Source organism: Macrobrachium rosenbergii, chromosome 8, assembly GCF_040412425.1.
Source record: "Macrobrachium rosenbergii isolate ZJJX-2024 chromosome 8, ASM4041242v1, whole genome shotgun sequence".
Lineage (NCBI taxonomy): Eukaryota > Metazoa > Arthropoda > Malacostraca > Decapoda > Palaemonidae > Macrobrachium > Macrobrachium rosenbergii.
This window is the reverse complement of record NC_089748.1, coordinates 67,226,296-67,241,285: the sequence shown is the minus strand read 5'-3', so window position 1 is coordinate 67,241,285 and position 14,990 is coordinate 67,226,296. Positions and strand designations below refer to the sequence as shown.

The window sequence follows — 14,990 nt, the reverse complement described above, 5'->3', positions numbered from 1 at the left end:
CGTAAAATAAGTCTAATCCTTCGGGCCAGCCCTAGGAGAGCTGTTAATCAGCTCAGTGGTCTGGTTAAACTAAGATATACTTAACCAAAGGTATACAAAATAAATGGCATTCACTTAGTAAAATATACACCTAGCACTGATCACAGTACCACCTACTGAAATTAACAGCCTTAACCTAATGATGGCCCCAGACAAAATAAATTACATTACAGCACCACTCAAAAAACTCTTGAGGCAGTATCAAAGACATCAAGTTTCTCCAAAGGTAGGCTACCACCAAACAACTTACCCAATTTCTCAGACACGTGACTTGGTTTACCTTAGCCTACATTCCCAGGCATCCTCAAAATCACCAATTCTCAACACTCCACCTTTACCTCAGCAAACATTTTCTTACACTGACACCTTTTGACAAGAATCCTGGGTATACCTTTGTGAGATGCTTTCATTCTTCGGCAGTCTTGCTGCACGTTGCGTGGTTCTCTCTAGACAATTATTAGGAATCCTGCCCTTCTCGCAAACATCACCCTTGGGACCTGCACTCCACTCCAGAACTTGTTGCCTGAGAGGGAAAATAACTCTGTTTTCCTACCTATAAAGTTAACTAGGTAAGGGTGGCCTACCATAGGTTCTACCTTTTATAACGTCAAGAAGCGTAAAAATGATTAATGGTCATAAAATGCCGTTATGACAGCTTCCCTTTTAAATATCTTTAAGCTCACTAAAACAAACTCTCCTTTTCTTACAGTATGTTAAGGCATAAATTATGTGATGCCATCAGTACTCTGGGAAAAAGTATCCAAGGAAAAAGTATCCAAGGACCTATGGGCAGCGTCCCACAGATAGAAGGATGTGAAGGTTGTTTGGCAAAGCCATGTACCAGCCTTCAATATCCTATGAACCGACAAGTTCTTTTTGAAAGCCATAGAAGGGCCAAGGCCCCTAACATCATGGGCTCTTGCATACACTGTATTGGCATCTGTATGTGAAGAGGTACTGTATGCTTGTCTAATTACTTCATGTAACCTAAAGGAGATAGTGTTCTTGGACAATTCTTTCTTGCTCTGGCCTGTATTGGCATCTGTATGTGAAGAGGTACTGTATGCTTGTCTAATCACTTCATGTAGCCAAAAGGAGATGGTACACTTGGACACTTTCTTTCTTGCTCTGGCCTGTGCTAAAAAAAAGTCCTCGACGCTCGGGTCGGAGATGTCGAGTCCTTTTTATAGATAGCTACGCAGTACCCTGACAGGACATGAAAGTAATTCGTCTGGGTCATTACTAACAAAACCTCCAAGGGAGGGGATCGAGAATGACTCAAATCTGTCATCATGAACTGAGGGATTTCGAGTCTTAGCTACGAATTCCGGGACAAATTTGAAGGCTGTGGACCCCCAACCCCCTGAGCATTTGACTTTAAAAAGTGTCCATGAAGTTCACCTACTCTCTCTGATGAAGGCAAGGCCAGTAAGAAGACTGTTTTGAGGGTAAATTTCTGCCTGGTGAACCCTGTAAGGGTCCATATGGAGCATGAGTGAGGCTGCTAAGTACCATGGTCAAATCCCAATTAGGAGGCTTAAGATCTCTCGCAGAACAGGACTGCTCAAAACTTTTGAGAAGTATAGATATTTCCCATGATGCGGAAAGGTCTACACCTTTCAAATGCTGAACTTATCCTAGAGCAGCTCTATAGCCCTTGATGGCTGACACACAGAGTAGCTTCTCCCTACGTAGGAATATGATGGAAGTCCGCTACTTGTTGAATAAAAGTTCCGACTGGAGAGAAACCCCGTCAACGATACCAATAACAGTAGATGGCCCATTTTCCATGGTACATGGCTGTAGATGATCTTCTGAGATAGCCAGACATCTCTGTTGCTGCTCTGCGAGAAAAGCCTTTCACACGCAGATATACTGGATAGTCTCCAGCCATGAAGAGATGGGGACCCTACCGAATGGTGGAATCTCTTGAAGTGTGGTTGGCAAAGAAGGTTGTGCCAGTGGGGGAATCTCCCTTGGTGCCTTGGTCAGCAGAGCTAGAAGATTGGGGTACCACTGTGTTGCCACAAGGGAGCCACTAGGGTCATCCTGAGGTTCTGAGAAGTCATTACTCTGTTGATTACTTGATGGATCTGGCAAAAAAAGGGGGGGGGGGGGGAAGAGGTCAATGTCCAGGCTGTCCCAAGAGTGTTGCAGCAAGTGGGGAGTGGTGGACCCCCCTATCATATTCCTCCTCTAGCCCTGCCTCTGCCTCCTCCCTAGGTCTGGAAGATCAGGGCTGAAAGGGACGCTGCTGAGGAGTTTTCTTAGTTGGAGAAGGCAAAGATTGGCAGCCCCTATGAGGGCCCGTCGTGCTTTGAGGTCTTTTAGGCAAAGTGTACGTAGCCTGAAGTCTGGGCTTAGCTATGTTAGCATGAGAAGAACCAAACAATTTAGAGACGGCTTGGTGCACAAGAAGTTCATTGTCTACTCTCCGTCTGTCAAGTGATGTGTCAACCTGGTCCTTAGGAAAGAGAATTGAGGAACTTAGAATATTTCCATTTCTCAATGCCAAGTTGGAATCCATGCCAACAAATCTGGAGACCTTAGAGAGGGCAGAATCTCTCCTTTTCAGTAACCAATTGGCCCACATACTTGCTCTTAAGTGAGCCAAGTATGAAATACAGCTGTAGTCTTGCCACCAGACAGCAACAGCCTAAGGAACGTGGCACTCTCCTCACTGTCACTAACTATGGAAGCAGAAGATATCTTGCCCACTCTTGTTGACCATAGGTCAAGCCATGAAACGGCCTAAAACGCTGTAGAAGCGGTTATCTCCGTTATAGCCTACTCTTGGTGTGTGAAGAAGGTGCCCTCCGCCTTAAATTGGTCTACTGATAGACCTGGGCCTAATCGAACCAGGTCTGGATCCACTTGTCTTGCTTGTAATGCAGAAACATCGATGTGGTGGGAATGTTGGAGGGAGCAACTTAAAAGACCCACTAGATCAAAGTGAATTGTCCTGTCCAGAGACAAGAGAATTAACCTGGTTGAGAATGCAGCCAGCATAATTAGAGCATGGCAACCCCAAGATGCTTTCATTTCTTTCTTGGGCCCAACCAGTGCTTCTAGACCTGAAGAAAAATCTGTCTGAAGTGGTAGTCACAGTCTCTTCAGCCAAACTGGTTGTCTGCATCTAGGGGGCACAGGTTCTCGATCCGTCTTGTCAACTGAATTGGAGGCAATAAGCTCACTTAGGGCCTAAGACCTTGGGAGCATAAAGTTCTGCAGAACGAGAAGGTGCCCTGTTTTGATCACGATCCCGTCCGCGAGAATGGGAGTGTGTATTACGACAAGGAGATGAAGGCCGCGGTTGGTTATGCGCCCATGTACGGCTCCCGTTACATGGAGAGCGGTCATGGCTGAGTGAGCAAGATATGGATCACGGTCCCTTCCATGAGAGTGGAAGTGCATATTAGGATGAGGAGGTGACAGCTGTGGATGGTTGTGTGACCATGTAGGGCTCTTCTTACACGGAGAACGGTCACAGCCTCGCGAGCGAGAATTTGGACTATGAGATGAGAGTGGTCCCCATCCCAAGAACATTCCCTCAACATTGACTTCTTTATGAGAGCCTTGTCATCCTTCTTCACAGCTGTGGTAATGACACTCATTCCTTGAGCAGGATGAGTAGAAGGAGACGAGATAACTGTGACGACTTGTGGAAAAGTCCGATCTGCAGATTTGTGGTTCTTAGAGGAGACTTCTCTCAACATGTGTGCTGCCTCATGGGAGTCAGTAACTGGGCGATGTTTGTCGGCTAAAGCAAAAGAGACACGGTTGTGTGACTTGACAGGCGCATGGCTGTGCGAAGCAAGAAAGTTCGGGGTAGCTCTAGATGATGAAACAGGAACAGGTTCGAAACAGTTGTGTCTAGACGAATGATGAATGGCTACGGGAGAAGGATAGCATGAATCCAGAGAGGGCCTGTGAATCTTCTTGCTTGGAGGTGTTGTGAATCTTTCTTCTTGCAACATCTGATAGGGATGGAACGAACAGATGACAAGGAAGATCTACAATATCTCTCTTTGATTTCATCAACTCAGTGTGCCGTACTTCTTCGGAGGAGCACCTTCAAGTCTATCGAACAGAGCTTGAACAATAGAGTCGGAAGCAGCAGACATAGAAGGCCCAGGAATGGAAGCCAATGGAAGTGACATGGCCAACGATGGGACAGCGTAGGACGAGGGAAGACAGCCGTAGAAATGTGGGAAGAACTCACAAAAATTGTAGCACTGGAAACTATCATGGTGGTAGACACTGGGGTGTGAGAAGACATGAAGACAGTAGTCCCCTAAAGGAGGGTACCCCTGGAAGGCCTAGTGACGCCCAACACTTGGAAAGCTTCTGCACATCCATGCCTGATAAGACTACAATGGGGAGCTGCTTCCTCCCTCATGGGAGATGGGGGAAGCTTCCCTTCCCAAAAGAACAAAGGCAGCTACATCAATTACAAGATCTCCCAAACCAGTTTATTGGCGCTGACAACATCGTAAATGCCATTTTTTTTACATAATTATCAGCGATTTTTGGTTATCCTCCATTGCTCTGGAGACCAATTACAACACTCATAACTGGGGATAAGGGCAGTCCCCATTATTGGTGGGGGTTCTGTTCTGATGGCGTGACGATAGGCAAAAATCGCTGCTTTTTCAGCGATGTTTGGCGATAAGTGCCGAAAATTGCCAATTTTCGGTTATCGGCACCTCTTTAGGTATGTATCGGCACCAATACCTGATTATCGGCCCCAACAAGCAGAAATCAGCGATTTTTGACACTGAAAATTGCCCATTTTCATTACTAGACAAGCCGCGTAAAATTGGATCACTGATAACCAAACCCGCCGATAACCGGGGATTGCCTGTACTTACATTACAATCACTAGATCTGCATCTGCTTCAAGTGGTATGTGGGTCTTATCCAAGTCGGCTAAATAATGAGAGCATGGGTTGTTACCAACACCCGGGCATCTTCTCTGAGGCTTGGATTGCTTAGATGATTCATGGGTTTGCATTTTCTGGGAATGCAAAAAACATGCAGATAGAACATTATAACAGAAACACACACACACAAAAAAAGAGAATGAAAAACAGGACGCCAAGGTGTAAAATGGGCAGGAAGTGCTAAAAACAACAGGCTTCTTAGTGAAAAAGACAGTGCTTGTCTTGCTTGGAAGGTGGTTAAGAGAGAACTGAAGCTCACAGCATCTGCTAGGGGGAAACCAGGTCGGGCTCTACCCACCTCTTTCCCATTGCTACCAAAACCTTGTGCTATTACTAACCTGATTCCAGCTAAGTGCTTGAGCAAAATCCCCTTAAGTTAACACCAAGGGTTTGTTCTGAGAGAGAGAGAGAGAGAGAGAGAGACCTAAACTGGTTTTCTCACCTTATAGCGCCTACAGCTACACCACTCAGAATCCTCGTTATGGCACCGTAACTTTGGAACATCAGCCGTAACCTGGAACCAATTTTTTTATGAATATATTTGAAATGAAAAAGTGATGTAAGTTTGGAATGCCCTAAGTTGGAGCTGCTGTTACCCAGAGACTGCTTACTGTACTTGCAGAAGTTACCCCATTAAACACTTCTGTGCCTGAATGTTTTTGTCGTGTAATAGAAGGTGCATGGGAGGGAAAATCTCTTGTGAAGCTATTAAGGGTACCAAGAGAACAGCTACCCATATTACTGGGGAGCAGTGACCTGACCACAATTAACTTAAACCTTAAACGCCTATTGGACGTATCATACGTCGACTAAAATTGTCTGTTGGGTGTCGAGTGGACGTACCGTACGTCGACTACAAAAAATTTCAACCTTCAGTCAACTTTGACTCGACCAAAATGGTCGAAAAACGCAATTGTAAGCTAAAACTCTTACATTCTAGTAATATTCAATCATGTACCTTCATTTTGCAACAAATTGGAAGTCTCTGTAACAATATTTCGATTTATGGTGCATTTTGAAAAAACTTTTTCTTACGCACGTATGGTAACTCAGCCCGAAAAATTTCATAAATTCTTTTCGTCATTTTGTCGTAATTTTTGCACTGTTCTATATTAGCCGTTTCATAAAGTTTTATATATGAAAATGTGCGCAATTTCATGTACAATACAGCAAAATACAACCCATGGTTGTAGCTTTTATCAGTTTGGAAATATTTTCATATAAACCACGATAACTGCCAAAATTTCAACCTTCGGTCAACTTTGACTCAACCGGAATGGTCAAAAAACGCAGTTTTAAGCTAAAACTCTTACGATCTAGTAATATTCAATCATTTACCTTCATTTTGCAACCAATTGGAAGTCACTAGCACAATATTTCGATTTATGGTGAATTTTTAAAAAAACTTTTTCCTTACGTCCGCGCCAGAAATTCTTTCGCCGCGTTGTCGTAATGTTTGCACTGTTTTATATTAGTCGTTACATAAAGTTTTATATATGGAAATGTGCGCAATTTCATGTAGAATACAACAGAAAATAACTCATGGTTGTAGCTTTATCAGTTTTGAAATATTTTCATATAAATCACGATAACTGCCAAAATTTCAAGCTTCGGTCAACTTTAACTCGACCGAAATGGTAAAAACGCAATTATAAGCTAAAAACTCTTACATTCTAGTAATATTCAATCGTGTACCTTCATTTTGCAACAAACTGGAAGTCTCTAGCACAATATTTCGATTTATGGTGAATTTCTGAAAAAAAAAATTTTTCCTTACGTCTGCGCTACGTAACTCGGCGAACATCTCAGAAATTCTTTCGTCATGTTGTCGTAATGTTTGCATCGTTTTACATTAGTCGTTACATAAACTTTTATATATGAAAAATGTGCGCAATTTCATGTAGAATACAACAGAAAATAGCCTCATGGTTGTAGCTTTTATCAGTTTTGAAATATTTTCACATAAATCACGATAACTGCCAAAATTTCAAGCTTCGGTCAACTTTAACTCGACCGAAATGGTAAAAAAACGCAATTGTAAGCTAAAACTCTTACATTCTAGTAATATTCAATCGTTTAAATTCATTTTGCAATAAATTGGAAGTCTCTAGCACAATATTTCGATTTAGGGTAAATTAAAAAAAAAAAAATTTTCCTTACGTCTGCGCGGTAACTCGGCCGAACATCTCAGAAATTCTTTCGTCTCGTTGTCGTAATATTTGCACCGCTTTAAATTAGTCGTTACATAAAGTTTTATATATGAAAATGTGCACAATTTCATGTACAATACAACAAAAAATAACTCATCGTTGTAGCTTTTACCAGTTTTGAAATATTTCCATATAAATCACGATAAATAGAAAAAATTCGACTTTCGGTCAATTTTTAACTTTCGACCGAAATGGTCGAAAACTGCAATTGTAAGCTAAAACACTTACAGTCTAGTAATATTCAATCAATTAGCTTCATTTTTCAACAAACGGGAAGTCTCTAGCACAATATTTCGATTTATGGTGAATTTTGAAAAAATTTTACGTCCGCTCGTTAATTCATGCATCATTTTGTGATAATATTTTTCTGTGTTGCTTTGATCGTTTTAACATTTGTTATATACCAAAATCATCGCAATTTAGTGTACAATACAACTAAAAAAATTAACTCATTAGCTTTAACCGTTTTGCTTACAGCGATTTGTATACAATTATATACGAGTTTTTTTTTTTTTGCTGTCATATATTTCCAATATTTATATATGATAATGATATTTTTTCATTTCTGATGGTTGCATACTAAACTTCAGGCAATGACAAAAAAATGAGCCAAAAATGAACTCTTAATCTTAAAAACTAAGTGTGCTGTGATTTTTTGAAAAAACTTTTTCCGCTGGGCGCTTAACTCACCGAACGCCGGCATACGGGAGACGTTTTTTTGTAAATAGGGCTTCAGCGTTAAAGGTTAATATCATCTGGATGCCAGTACCTTGATCAGCCCCCAGTCATCAGGGAGAATGAAGGAAGAGGTGCACCAAAAATGTCACAAAAATGCAAGAAGGCATCCATTTTTCAAGCAGCTAGACCTGGAAGTACCCCATTGCTGTTTGATGAACATCAGGGACCAATGTTAATAAAATCTGTCAGTCTGTACCGAGACTATTTCCGACTAAATTTTGCTACTTCCAACTAAATTTTGCTACCTTAACAAACCTTTTGAACAGTTTTTCTCCACACCCAATGGTCTAAAAATGTATTTAAGCCATTCTCATCTGCCAGGAATTCTTGACTGTCTGTGATGGAGTTGTCCTTGCTGCACTAGTGCGCATGACAGATTCTTCTGTGACCCTTCTGTCGCTGTTACTTTCAAGTCTTAGTTGCAACACCCATGACCTAAACCTGCATCCTCTTCCTAGCTTCTTTACTTAGTAATGCTAGATGTCCTAGAAAGACTCCTTTATAATTCCTGGGCAAGTCTGCATACCTAGAAATTGAGTAGACATATCAAGAGCCTGCCTATCCTTGGTCTGGTTGTGTGCACTTCATTTACCTATGGAAGAAGCTTGAAGATGGGGTTAACAGATTAGTTTAGGATGATAATAGCCATCATATCTTCACACAACTGTTCATGAAGACAAGAATTAGCAAGTCGTTTAAATACCCATGTGGTAGAGTTCCTTTAATTTAAATGAGCCTGAAACACTGGACAAACCATCACACTGGTAAACAAGTAATGGACTTTGAGAACTAGAAAACTTTCAAATTTGTGAACCTAGGATGCCTCATTAACATCAGGTGCAAGTTTATTGGGAAGCTTTTTCCTTCAGGTATAATGTTGAGAGGTTTCCATTTTACTGAAATTTTCAAGGACTCCATATAAAAAGGGGAAGTTCCCCTTATAGCATGAGGAACAAAGGCTTGATAAGTTGTTGTCAAAGTTAATGCTGAAAACCACAGTTATTCGTTGTAGTAAATTTTGAGAAATAATTGAGAAAGTACCTGTAATGGATGATCAACCAAGTTCTGTGTTTTATACTTCTGCCAGAAAGCACATATCTCCCAAAGGTAACTCTGGGTTTCTCTGAAAAACCTGAGAAACTCAGTTGAGCCTTGGGAGACACATGCATTCTGGCACGAGTATAAATGAACTTGGTTGATCATCCTTACCTTCAACATCATTTCTCCAAATTTACTGTCAAGAATGACAAGCTAGGAAGAGAGATATACACACACAAAACAGATGAGTGGTTAAGATGCAGGTGGAAGGCAAAGATTATTTTAGGAGAATAGAATGAATATTCAGTACATTAAGAAGAATAAGGATATTTGGAATAATGAAATGGTTAAGGAAATATGATAATGTCTTACTGTTCTCTTTCCTTATTTTCAGATTGAACCACCACCACACACAGTTTTCTCAGCAGATCGGGCCAATGAAGCATTAGCCAAAATTGGCCGAGGATTGATATCTGGCAGGGCTATTCTTGAATTCCCAGAAGAAGATGAAGAAACTGAAGAGTAGAAGATTTGAAAGTATTTCAAGTGTGCAAAAAACCATTTGACAATTTTTCTGGGCATTTTCCTAATTTTGCATAAAAGCTTGGGGTGCCTGTTATGTCTATACATCTGCTCTGAATATAAATACTGTTTGTGTATATGTGCATTTAAACACTTCCATAATCATACTCAGCTAGGACTGAAGAGAAGTGCTTTTCTTGGTTACAACATAAACCAAGATTTAATCAAGAGAAAAGCTACAATCAGTTTATATAATATCGTTGGCCCTGTTGTTATCTAGTGTCTGTGAAGTACTTAATTATAGAATATACTGCAATTATGCATTGCTCTAAAAAATGTGATTGTGGGCAACAGTATTCATTTGCACATGTGTGCCATGGCAACATTGCAGAATGTTCTAAGGGACTGTGGGAATTGCACTGTGAACAGATGTCAGTAATAGTCATATGATTTTCTTTAAACTATTGATAATGACACTGGGTGTAATGCAATTTTTTTTTATTTCAATAAGGTTATTTCAGTGCTTTAAGTCATGTGCAATCATACATCATAATTGCTAAATTTCAGCACAATTCTACAATCTTTAAGGCTGTTAGGGTAAAGCAACCACAAATTTTTGGATTTTGATATAACTGTCCAACCACATGAAGTAAATATTATGCAACAGTTCCACATTTTGTACTATTTATTAATTTCAAAGACTGTGATATTTAGGCACTATAAATATGATCAGAGTACCAAACACAGTGCTGTTCATTATTTCCTACCATCCTCATCATAAGAAATAATGTACCATCAGAAATACAAATAACCGATATACTAAGAACATCTTAGAAAACTCAGTATCTGTGTACACCAGATTCTTGACAAAGTCAAATCTCATATTAATGGCCTCAATAACTGTTGCATGGATTACAATACTGAAAAATTAAATCTTAAAATGCATTTTAAACCCTTTAAATGTATATTGTACCTGTATGTATTTCTACTGATATCTACTTCATTGTGTTCAGACATCAGCCATCATAATTCAGTTTCCATCATGCTTCCCAAAAGATGCATTTTATAAATGTACTGTACTGTTGTAATTGACTGTTGTGAAATGGAGTATGTGTGATGTTAAAGACACTCATTATAATGTAGAGTTGCTTAAGTCACTGCTGCCTTAAAATAAAAAAAAATGCAGTGTTAGTTTGACTTGCTTACCTCATGCATCCCAGGAGCCAATTTTTATACCACAAAATGGTGAAAGGTATTTAATAATGTCACTTATGAACTTTGTGGAATTATGAGGACTATCACTTTCAGATTTGTGCACAGTGTACACAACATTATAAACACCATATACATACATATATACACCTCATTCATAAGTGAAAATGTATTATACATACATAAATTACTTATTTATGAAGTCACCTGATACTGCATAAAGTTTCAAGTGTTTTCCTAAGAGCAATTTTGCTATTTCTTATGTTCAGGGACACTGCAAGATAGCGTAATGCGAAAATGTGTATGTATGTGAATATCAAATCAACAAACTTCCAATTTATAGAAACCCAGGAAAGTCTGGTGACACACCATATTCTTCCTCAAGATTGACAGTGTCAGTGGAGAGGAAGATTTCTAGTGAATCTATACACCATAGGCAGATCCACATATGGTAATGCTCTCTAATTACAAAGAACCTTCTATCTCAATAACAGGATTCTGCAGATATCCTGAACTGACAGTTTGTTCATTTGATACAAATGTATACATTCTCAACATGGTATATATTTTATCTAATAAACCAAGCTTATGGAGTACTTTCAGATCACTGGTGATATGATCAGGACGTAATTACCAGTTTCACTTCATAAAACATTTGTTTAAAAATAATTTTCAGATAGAGCTGGACTAACAGATGGCAAAATCAAACCAAACATTTTTTTTCTAGTTACAATATAATTTCAGATAAGATACCTAAGTAACACATTTCATGACTGGGAATTACATTTTAAGAAAAAGGTGACATTAAATGAAGCACTATTAATTTATAATTTTTCCAGGAATCATAAAATACTCTTAAGTATGAAACTTGAATATTAGTTACTTTTAAGTATGTGTAAAAAGTCTTTCCCAAGTAATGTGTACAGTACTTGTACTTTTGTTTTAACTGTGTGATCTGTGCTAGTATCCTTACAATTGGTCAGTCTTCAAGCTTAAAGTATGTATTAGCAAATACGTGATTTCATTTGTTTCAGTCATTCCTGTTACTTTTCTGAAGCTTTATTTGTGAAAGCAAAAATAGAGGAGTAAATATGTCTAGTTTTTTAGGTGTCAACAGGTTCGCAAGAACATTTTCAATACGAATGTATTGATGGCTACTTTTTCAAATTTTTTCACACTGCATTGGTTATAGCAATGAGGAAAACAATTTGATTGCAGGCAAGATAGCTCTTAAAACAATGACTCTTAATTTCAGGTTCGTGTTTTCGATAGCAAGCTATCAAATAAATTCGTATTCATTGTTATCATAGTGAAGCTGGTTATCACAGATGATTGTGAATATTTTTTTTATTTTAAGAGATGGTTTTACCATAATTTTGTGGGTGTAGATACAATACAGATGAAAATGTAAGCAATGTATAGTTATACCTTATACACCCCACATAGAACTTATTTTTTTACATAATTTTCTTGTATATATACCAATCACTTGCCTAGGTCTGTATGTAAAATTACATCCAGTGAAATTAACTGAATATGAAATGTATCAAATCTGTATAAAAGCATAAATTATATTATCAAAGAACACTTATTTAATGGCAAACTTATCCAAGGAAATTTCTATTTTACTGATTTGTTAGAAATTTTTATTTGCCTTAGGATAAGATCTGTATATAACTATCTTTCTTGTATGGCTGCTGATGTAAACACTGTTGAATTGTATAGCTGCTATATGTGAGTATATTTAAAACTAGAATAGTATTATGTACTGTATTATGACTACTGTAAGCAGTCAATTAATAAAATTCAAAATTAATACAGTTTTATGGTAAATCCTATACAACACATGCAATAACTCCAGCTGTCTGGTGCCTTATGAGTGCAGAGATCCTTGACAAGAATAATAATTTGCCAGATCTTCAAAGTAATTTGCATTTTCCTAAGTATACAAACCATAGCCATTCAGCACATGGTAGAAATACAGAACACAAGAGACGCATGTACTCTGTGTCACAGCCCTTCGAAGGAACAATGGGTAGAGCATTTGGGTGAGACTAGGTGACCCCTCTCTCCCATCTCCACCTTGGCACTTTCCTTGTTTAGTCAGTACATAGTCAGTCCAGTGCATGTGTAGACAGATACTCTATATGTGAAAGCCAAAGTGTTTGTATCCCAGTATTGTATGAACAAAATAATAAAAATAATAATGGGTAAATGATTGAACTAAATGAATAAATATAGCATAACACCAGTTATGTTTATTCACCTAAGACTACAACTACTTTCTGTTTATATGCTCTTCTCACATCTTTTCTCAAATACATTTACAAATTAAAATAAGAAAAATGTAGTTATCTTCAAAGGAAAACAGAATGAAGTTCTCTTAATGATCAATAATACTGTAGTGTGTAATAAAAATAAATTTTTACCTCACATCAGGATCATACCCATAATTATTGCTCATAATAATAAATGTCTTGTTAAGAGGATGGTTGCATCACATGAATTAATCTTCTATTGAGTCTTCTCAATTTTCTTTATGAATTGCTTCTCCAATAGGTTAATATTGGTCAACAACTAACCAATGTTCATATTTTGGCAAAGAGAAATATATAAACAATGTTTATACAGCAGTATTATTCTCTATAAAAGTGCTGGTATTATAATGTAATACAATAGGGTAAATCCACAGACTTGCAAGCTGATGGATTGTGGATACTTCAAGGTATTCTTTCAGTTTCTTTTGTAGTACAACATTTTAACCAGCCCGTTGGTCATTTTCGAGACAAGTGAGATGATTCTGGAGACAAGGGGTGCGACAGAAGGTATATAGTGGGCCAGCGTTGTGGTCGAGAGCTGTGCTGAATTCTTATTGGTTGCCACAGGATTATTGTCCATGACTAGAAGCCTTTCCCAGACACCAATGGTGGCACCCTTTCCAATATATGAGTGTTGGAGGATGGGCAGGGGTGGAGGTAGTGGTAATGGCAGCATCACTACCTCCACCCCTGCGCTTTGTCCAACTCTCACACACGTGAAAGGGTACGATCATTGGTGACTGGGACAAGGCTTCACTTGGGGACGACTAGCAACCAATAAGAATTCAGCATTTCTCTCGACTGCAACACATACCTTCACTCATACCCTCTCCAGAATCAGTATTACCCGCCTCGAAAGTGACAACATGCTGGTCGAAACGTCATGTGACAAAAACTTCGAAAGGAATCCCTTGAAGTATCCAGAATCCATCTGCTGGCAAGCCTGCAGATTTACCACATTGTATTTCAATACCTGCATTTATATAGAGAATAAAACAGCTGTATAAATGCTGCTTATATATTTCTCTTTGCTGAAATATGAACATTAAACAGCTGTTGATCAATATTAACCTAGAAGAGAAGTCAGTCATGACAAAAATTGAGAAGACTCAATAAGACTAATTCACAAGATGCAGCCATCCTATTTAACAAGATATGCTTAAGAGAGGGTCTACTTCCTTCCAGTAATAATAATAATAATAATAGCAATGTGTTCTGTTACAAAAGAATGGCAACATCAGTTGAATTGATTTTACACAAGGTCTTTTCAATTTTTCTTACTATTATCTTTTCTTAAGGCTAATATCTGTTAGAAGATGGCCGATGTACATAATCTGGATAAGAGGAAAGGCAAGAGTTCTGAATTTAGTCACTTTTTATTCTGGTACACACAGGCAGAAGTTAAACATGGTGTGATGCTTCCATAGAGTTTCAGGTTGTCAGTAAACGGTAACTAAAAATTTTAAAGTCATTCTTGGGTGGCAGAGAACTTTCATAAAAGTTTTTCAGGGCAGCAATGTTTCCACCATCTTGTTGGCTATCAGGACGGGGTGAATATGTTCTGGTTAGAATGGGCTCACCAGTCAATATCAGTGCCCCTGAGTGAAGCCTTCTCCCAGATGTTGATGGTTGCACCCGTCTCTATGAGCAGGGTGGGTGGGGTTACTGGGATGGTCGCTCCTATTAGATGGAGGTGGCTCCTGACTGGTCCGCTCACTTGGCTCAAGAGTGCCAGCAGGCAGCATTTTATGTGCCACTGTCAGGACAAGAAAAGGTTCCTGGGTGGTGTTAAGGCTAGGCCTTTCCTTTCCTGATGTGATAATTTCAATGTTGGGAATTATATCACTTTTATTTCAATATTATGATTATTCTTAGCAAGATTACACATGGTGCCTTCCTAAATGTGGCAGGAGATCCACTTGGAAAATCTCATCGTGGTCATACTGATGTAAGATCCAAGGCATTCTCGG

General features: G+C 38.8%; 1 protein-coding gene across 4 annotated transcripts in view; it reads left to right on the top strand.

Annotated features, from left to right (window-relative positions):
• Positions 1-12,518, top strand: part of Drat (Death resistor Adh domain containing target) — a 90,926-nt gene extending 78,408 nt beyond the window's left edge. For all 4 annotated transcript variants that reach the window (XM_067107912.1, XM_067107913.1, XM_067107910.1 and 1 more), the window contains one exon: positions 9,363-12,518. In XM_067107912.1, coding sequence (XP_066964013.1) covers positions 9,363-9,494 — 132 coding nt within the window. In that variant the 3' untranslated portion in view covers positions 9,495-12,518. The remainder of the gene's footprint in view (positions 1-9,362) is intronic.
• Positions 12,519-14,990: the final 2,472 nt, after the last annotated feature.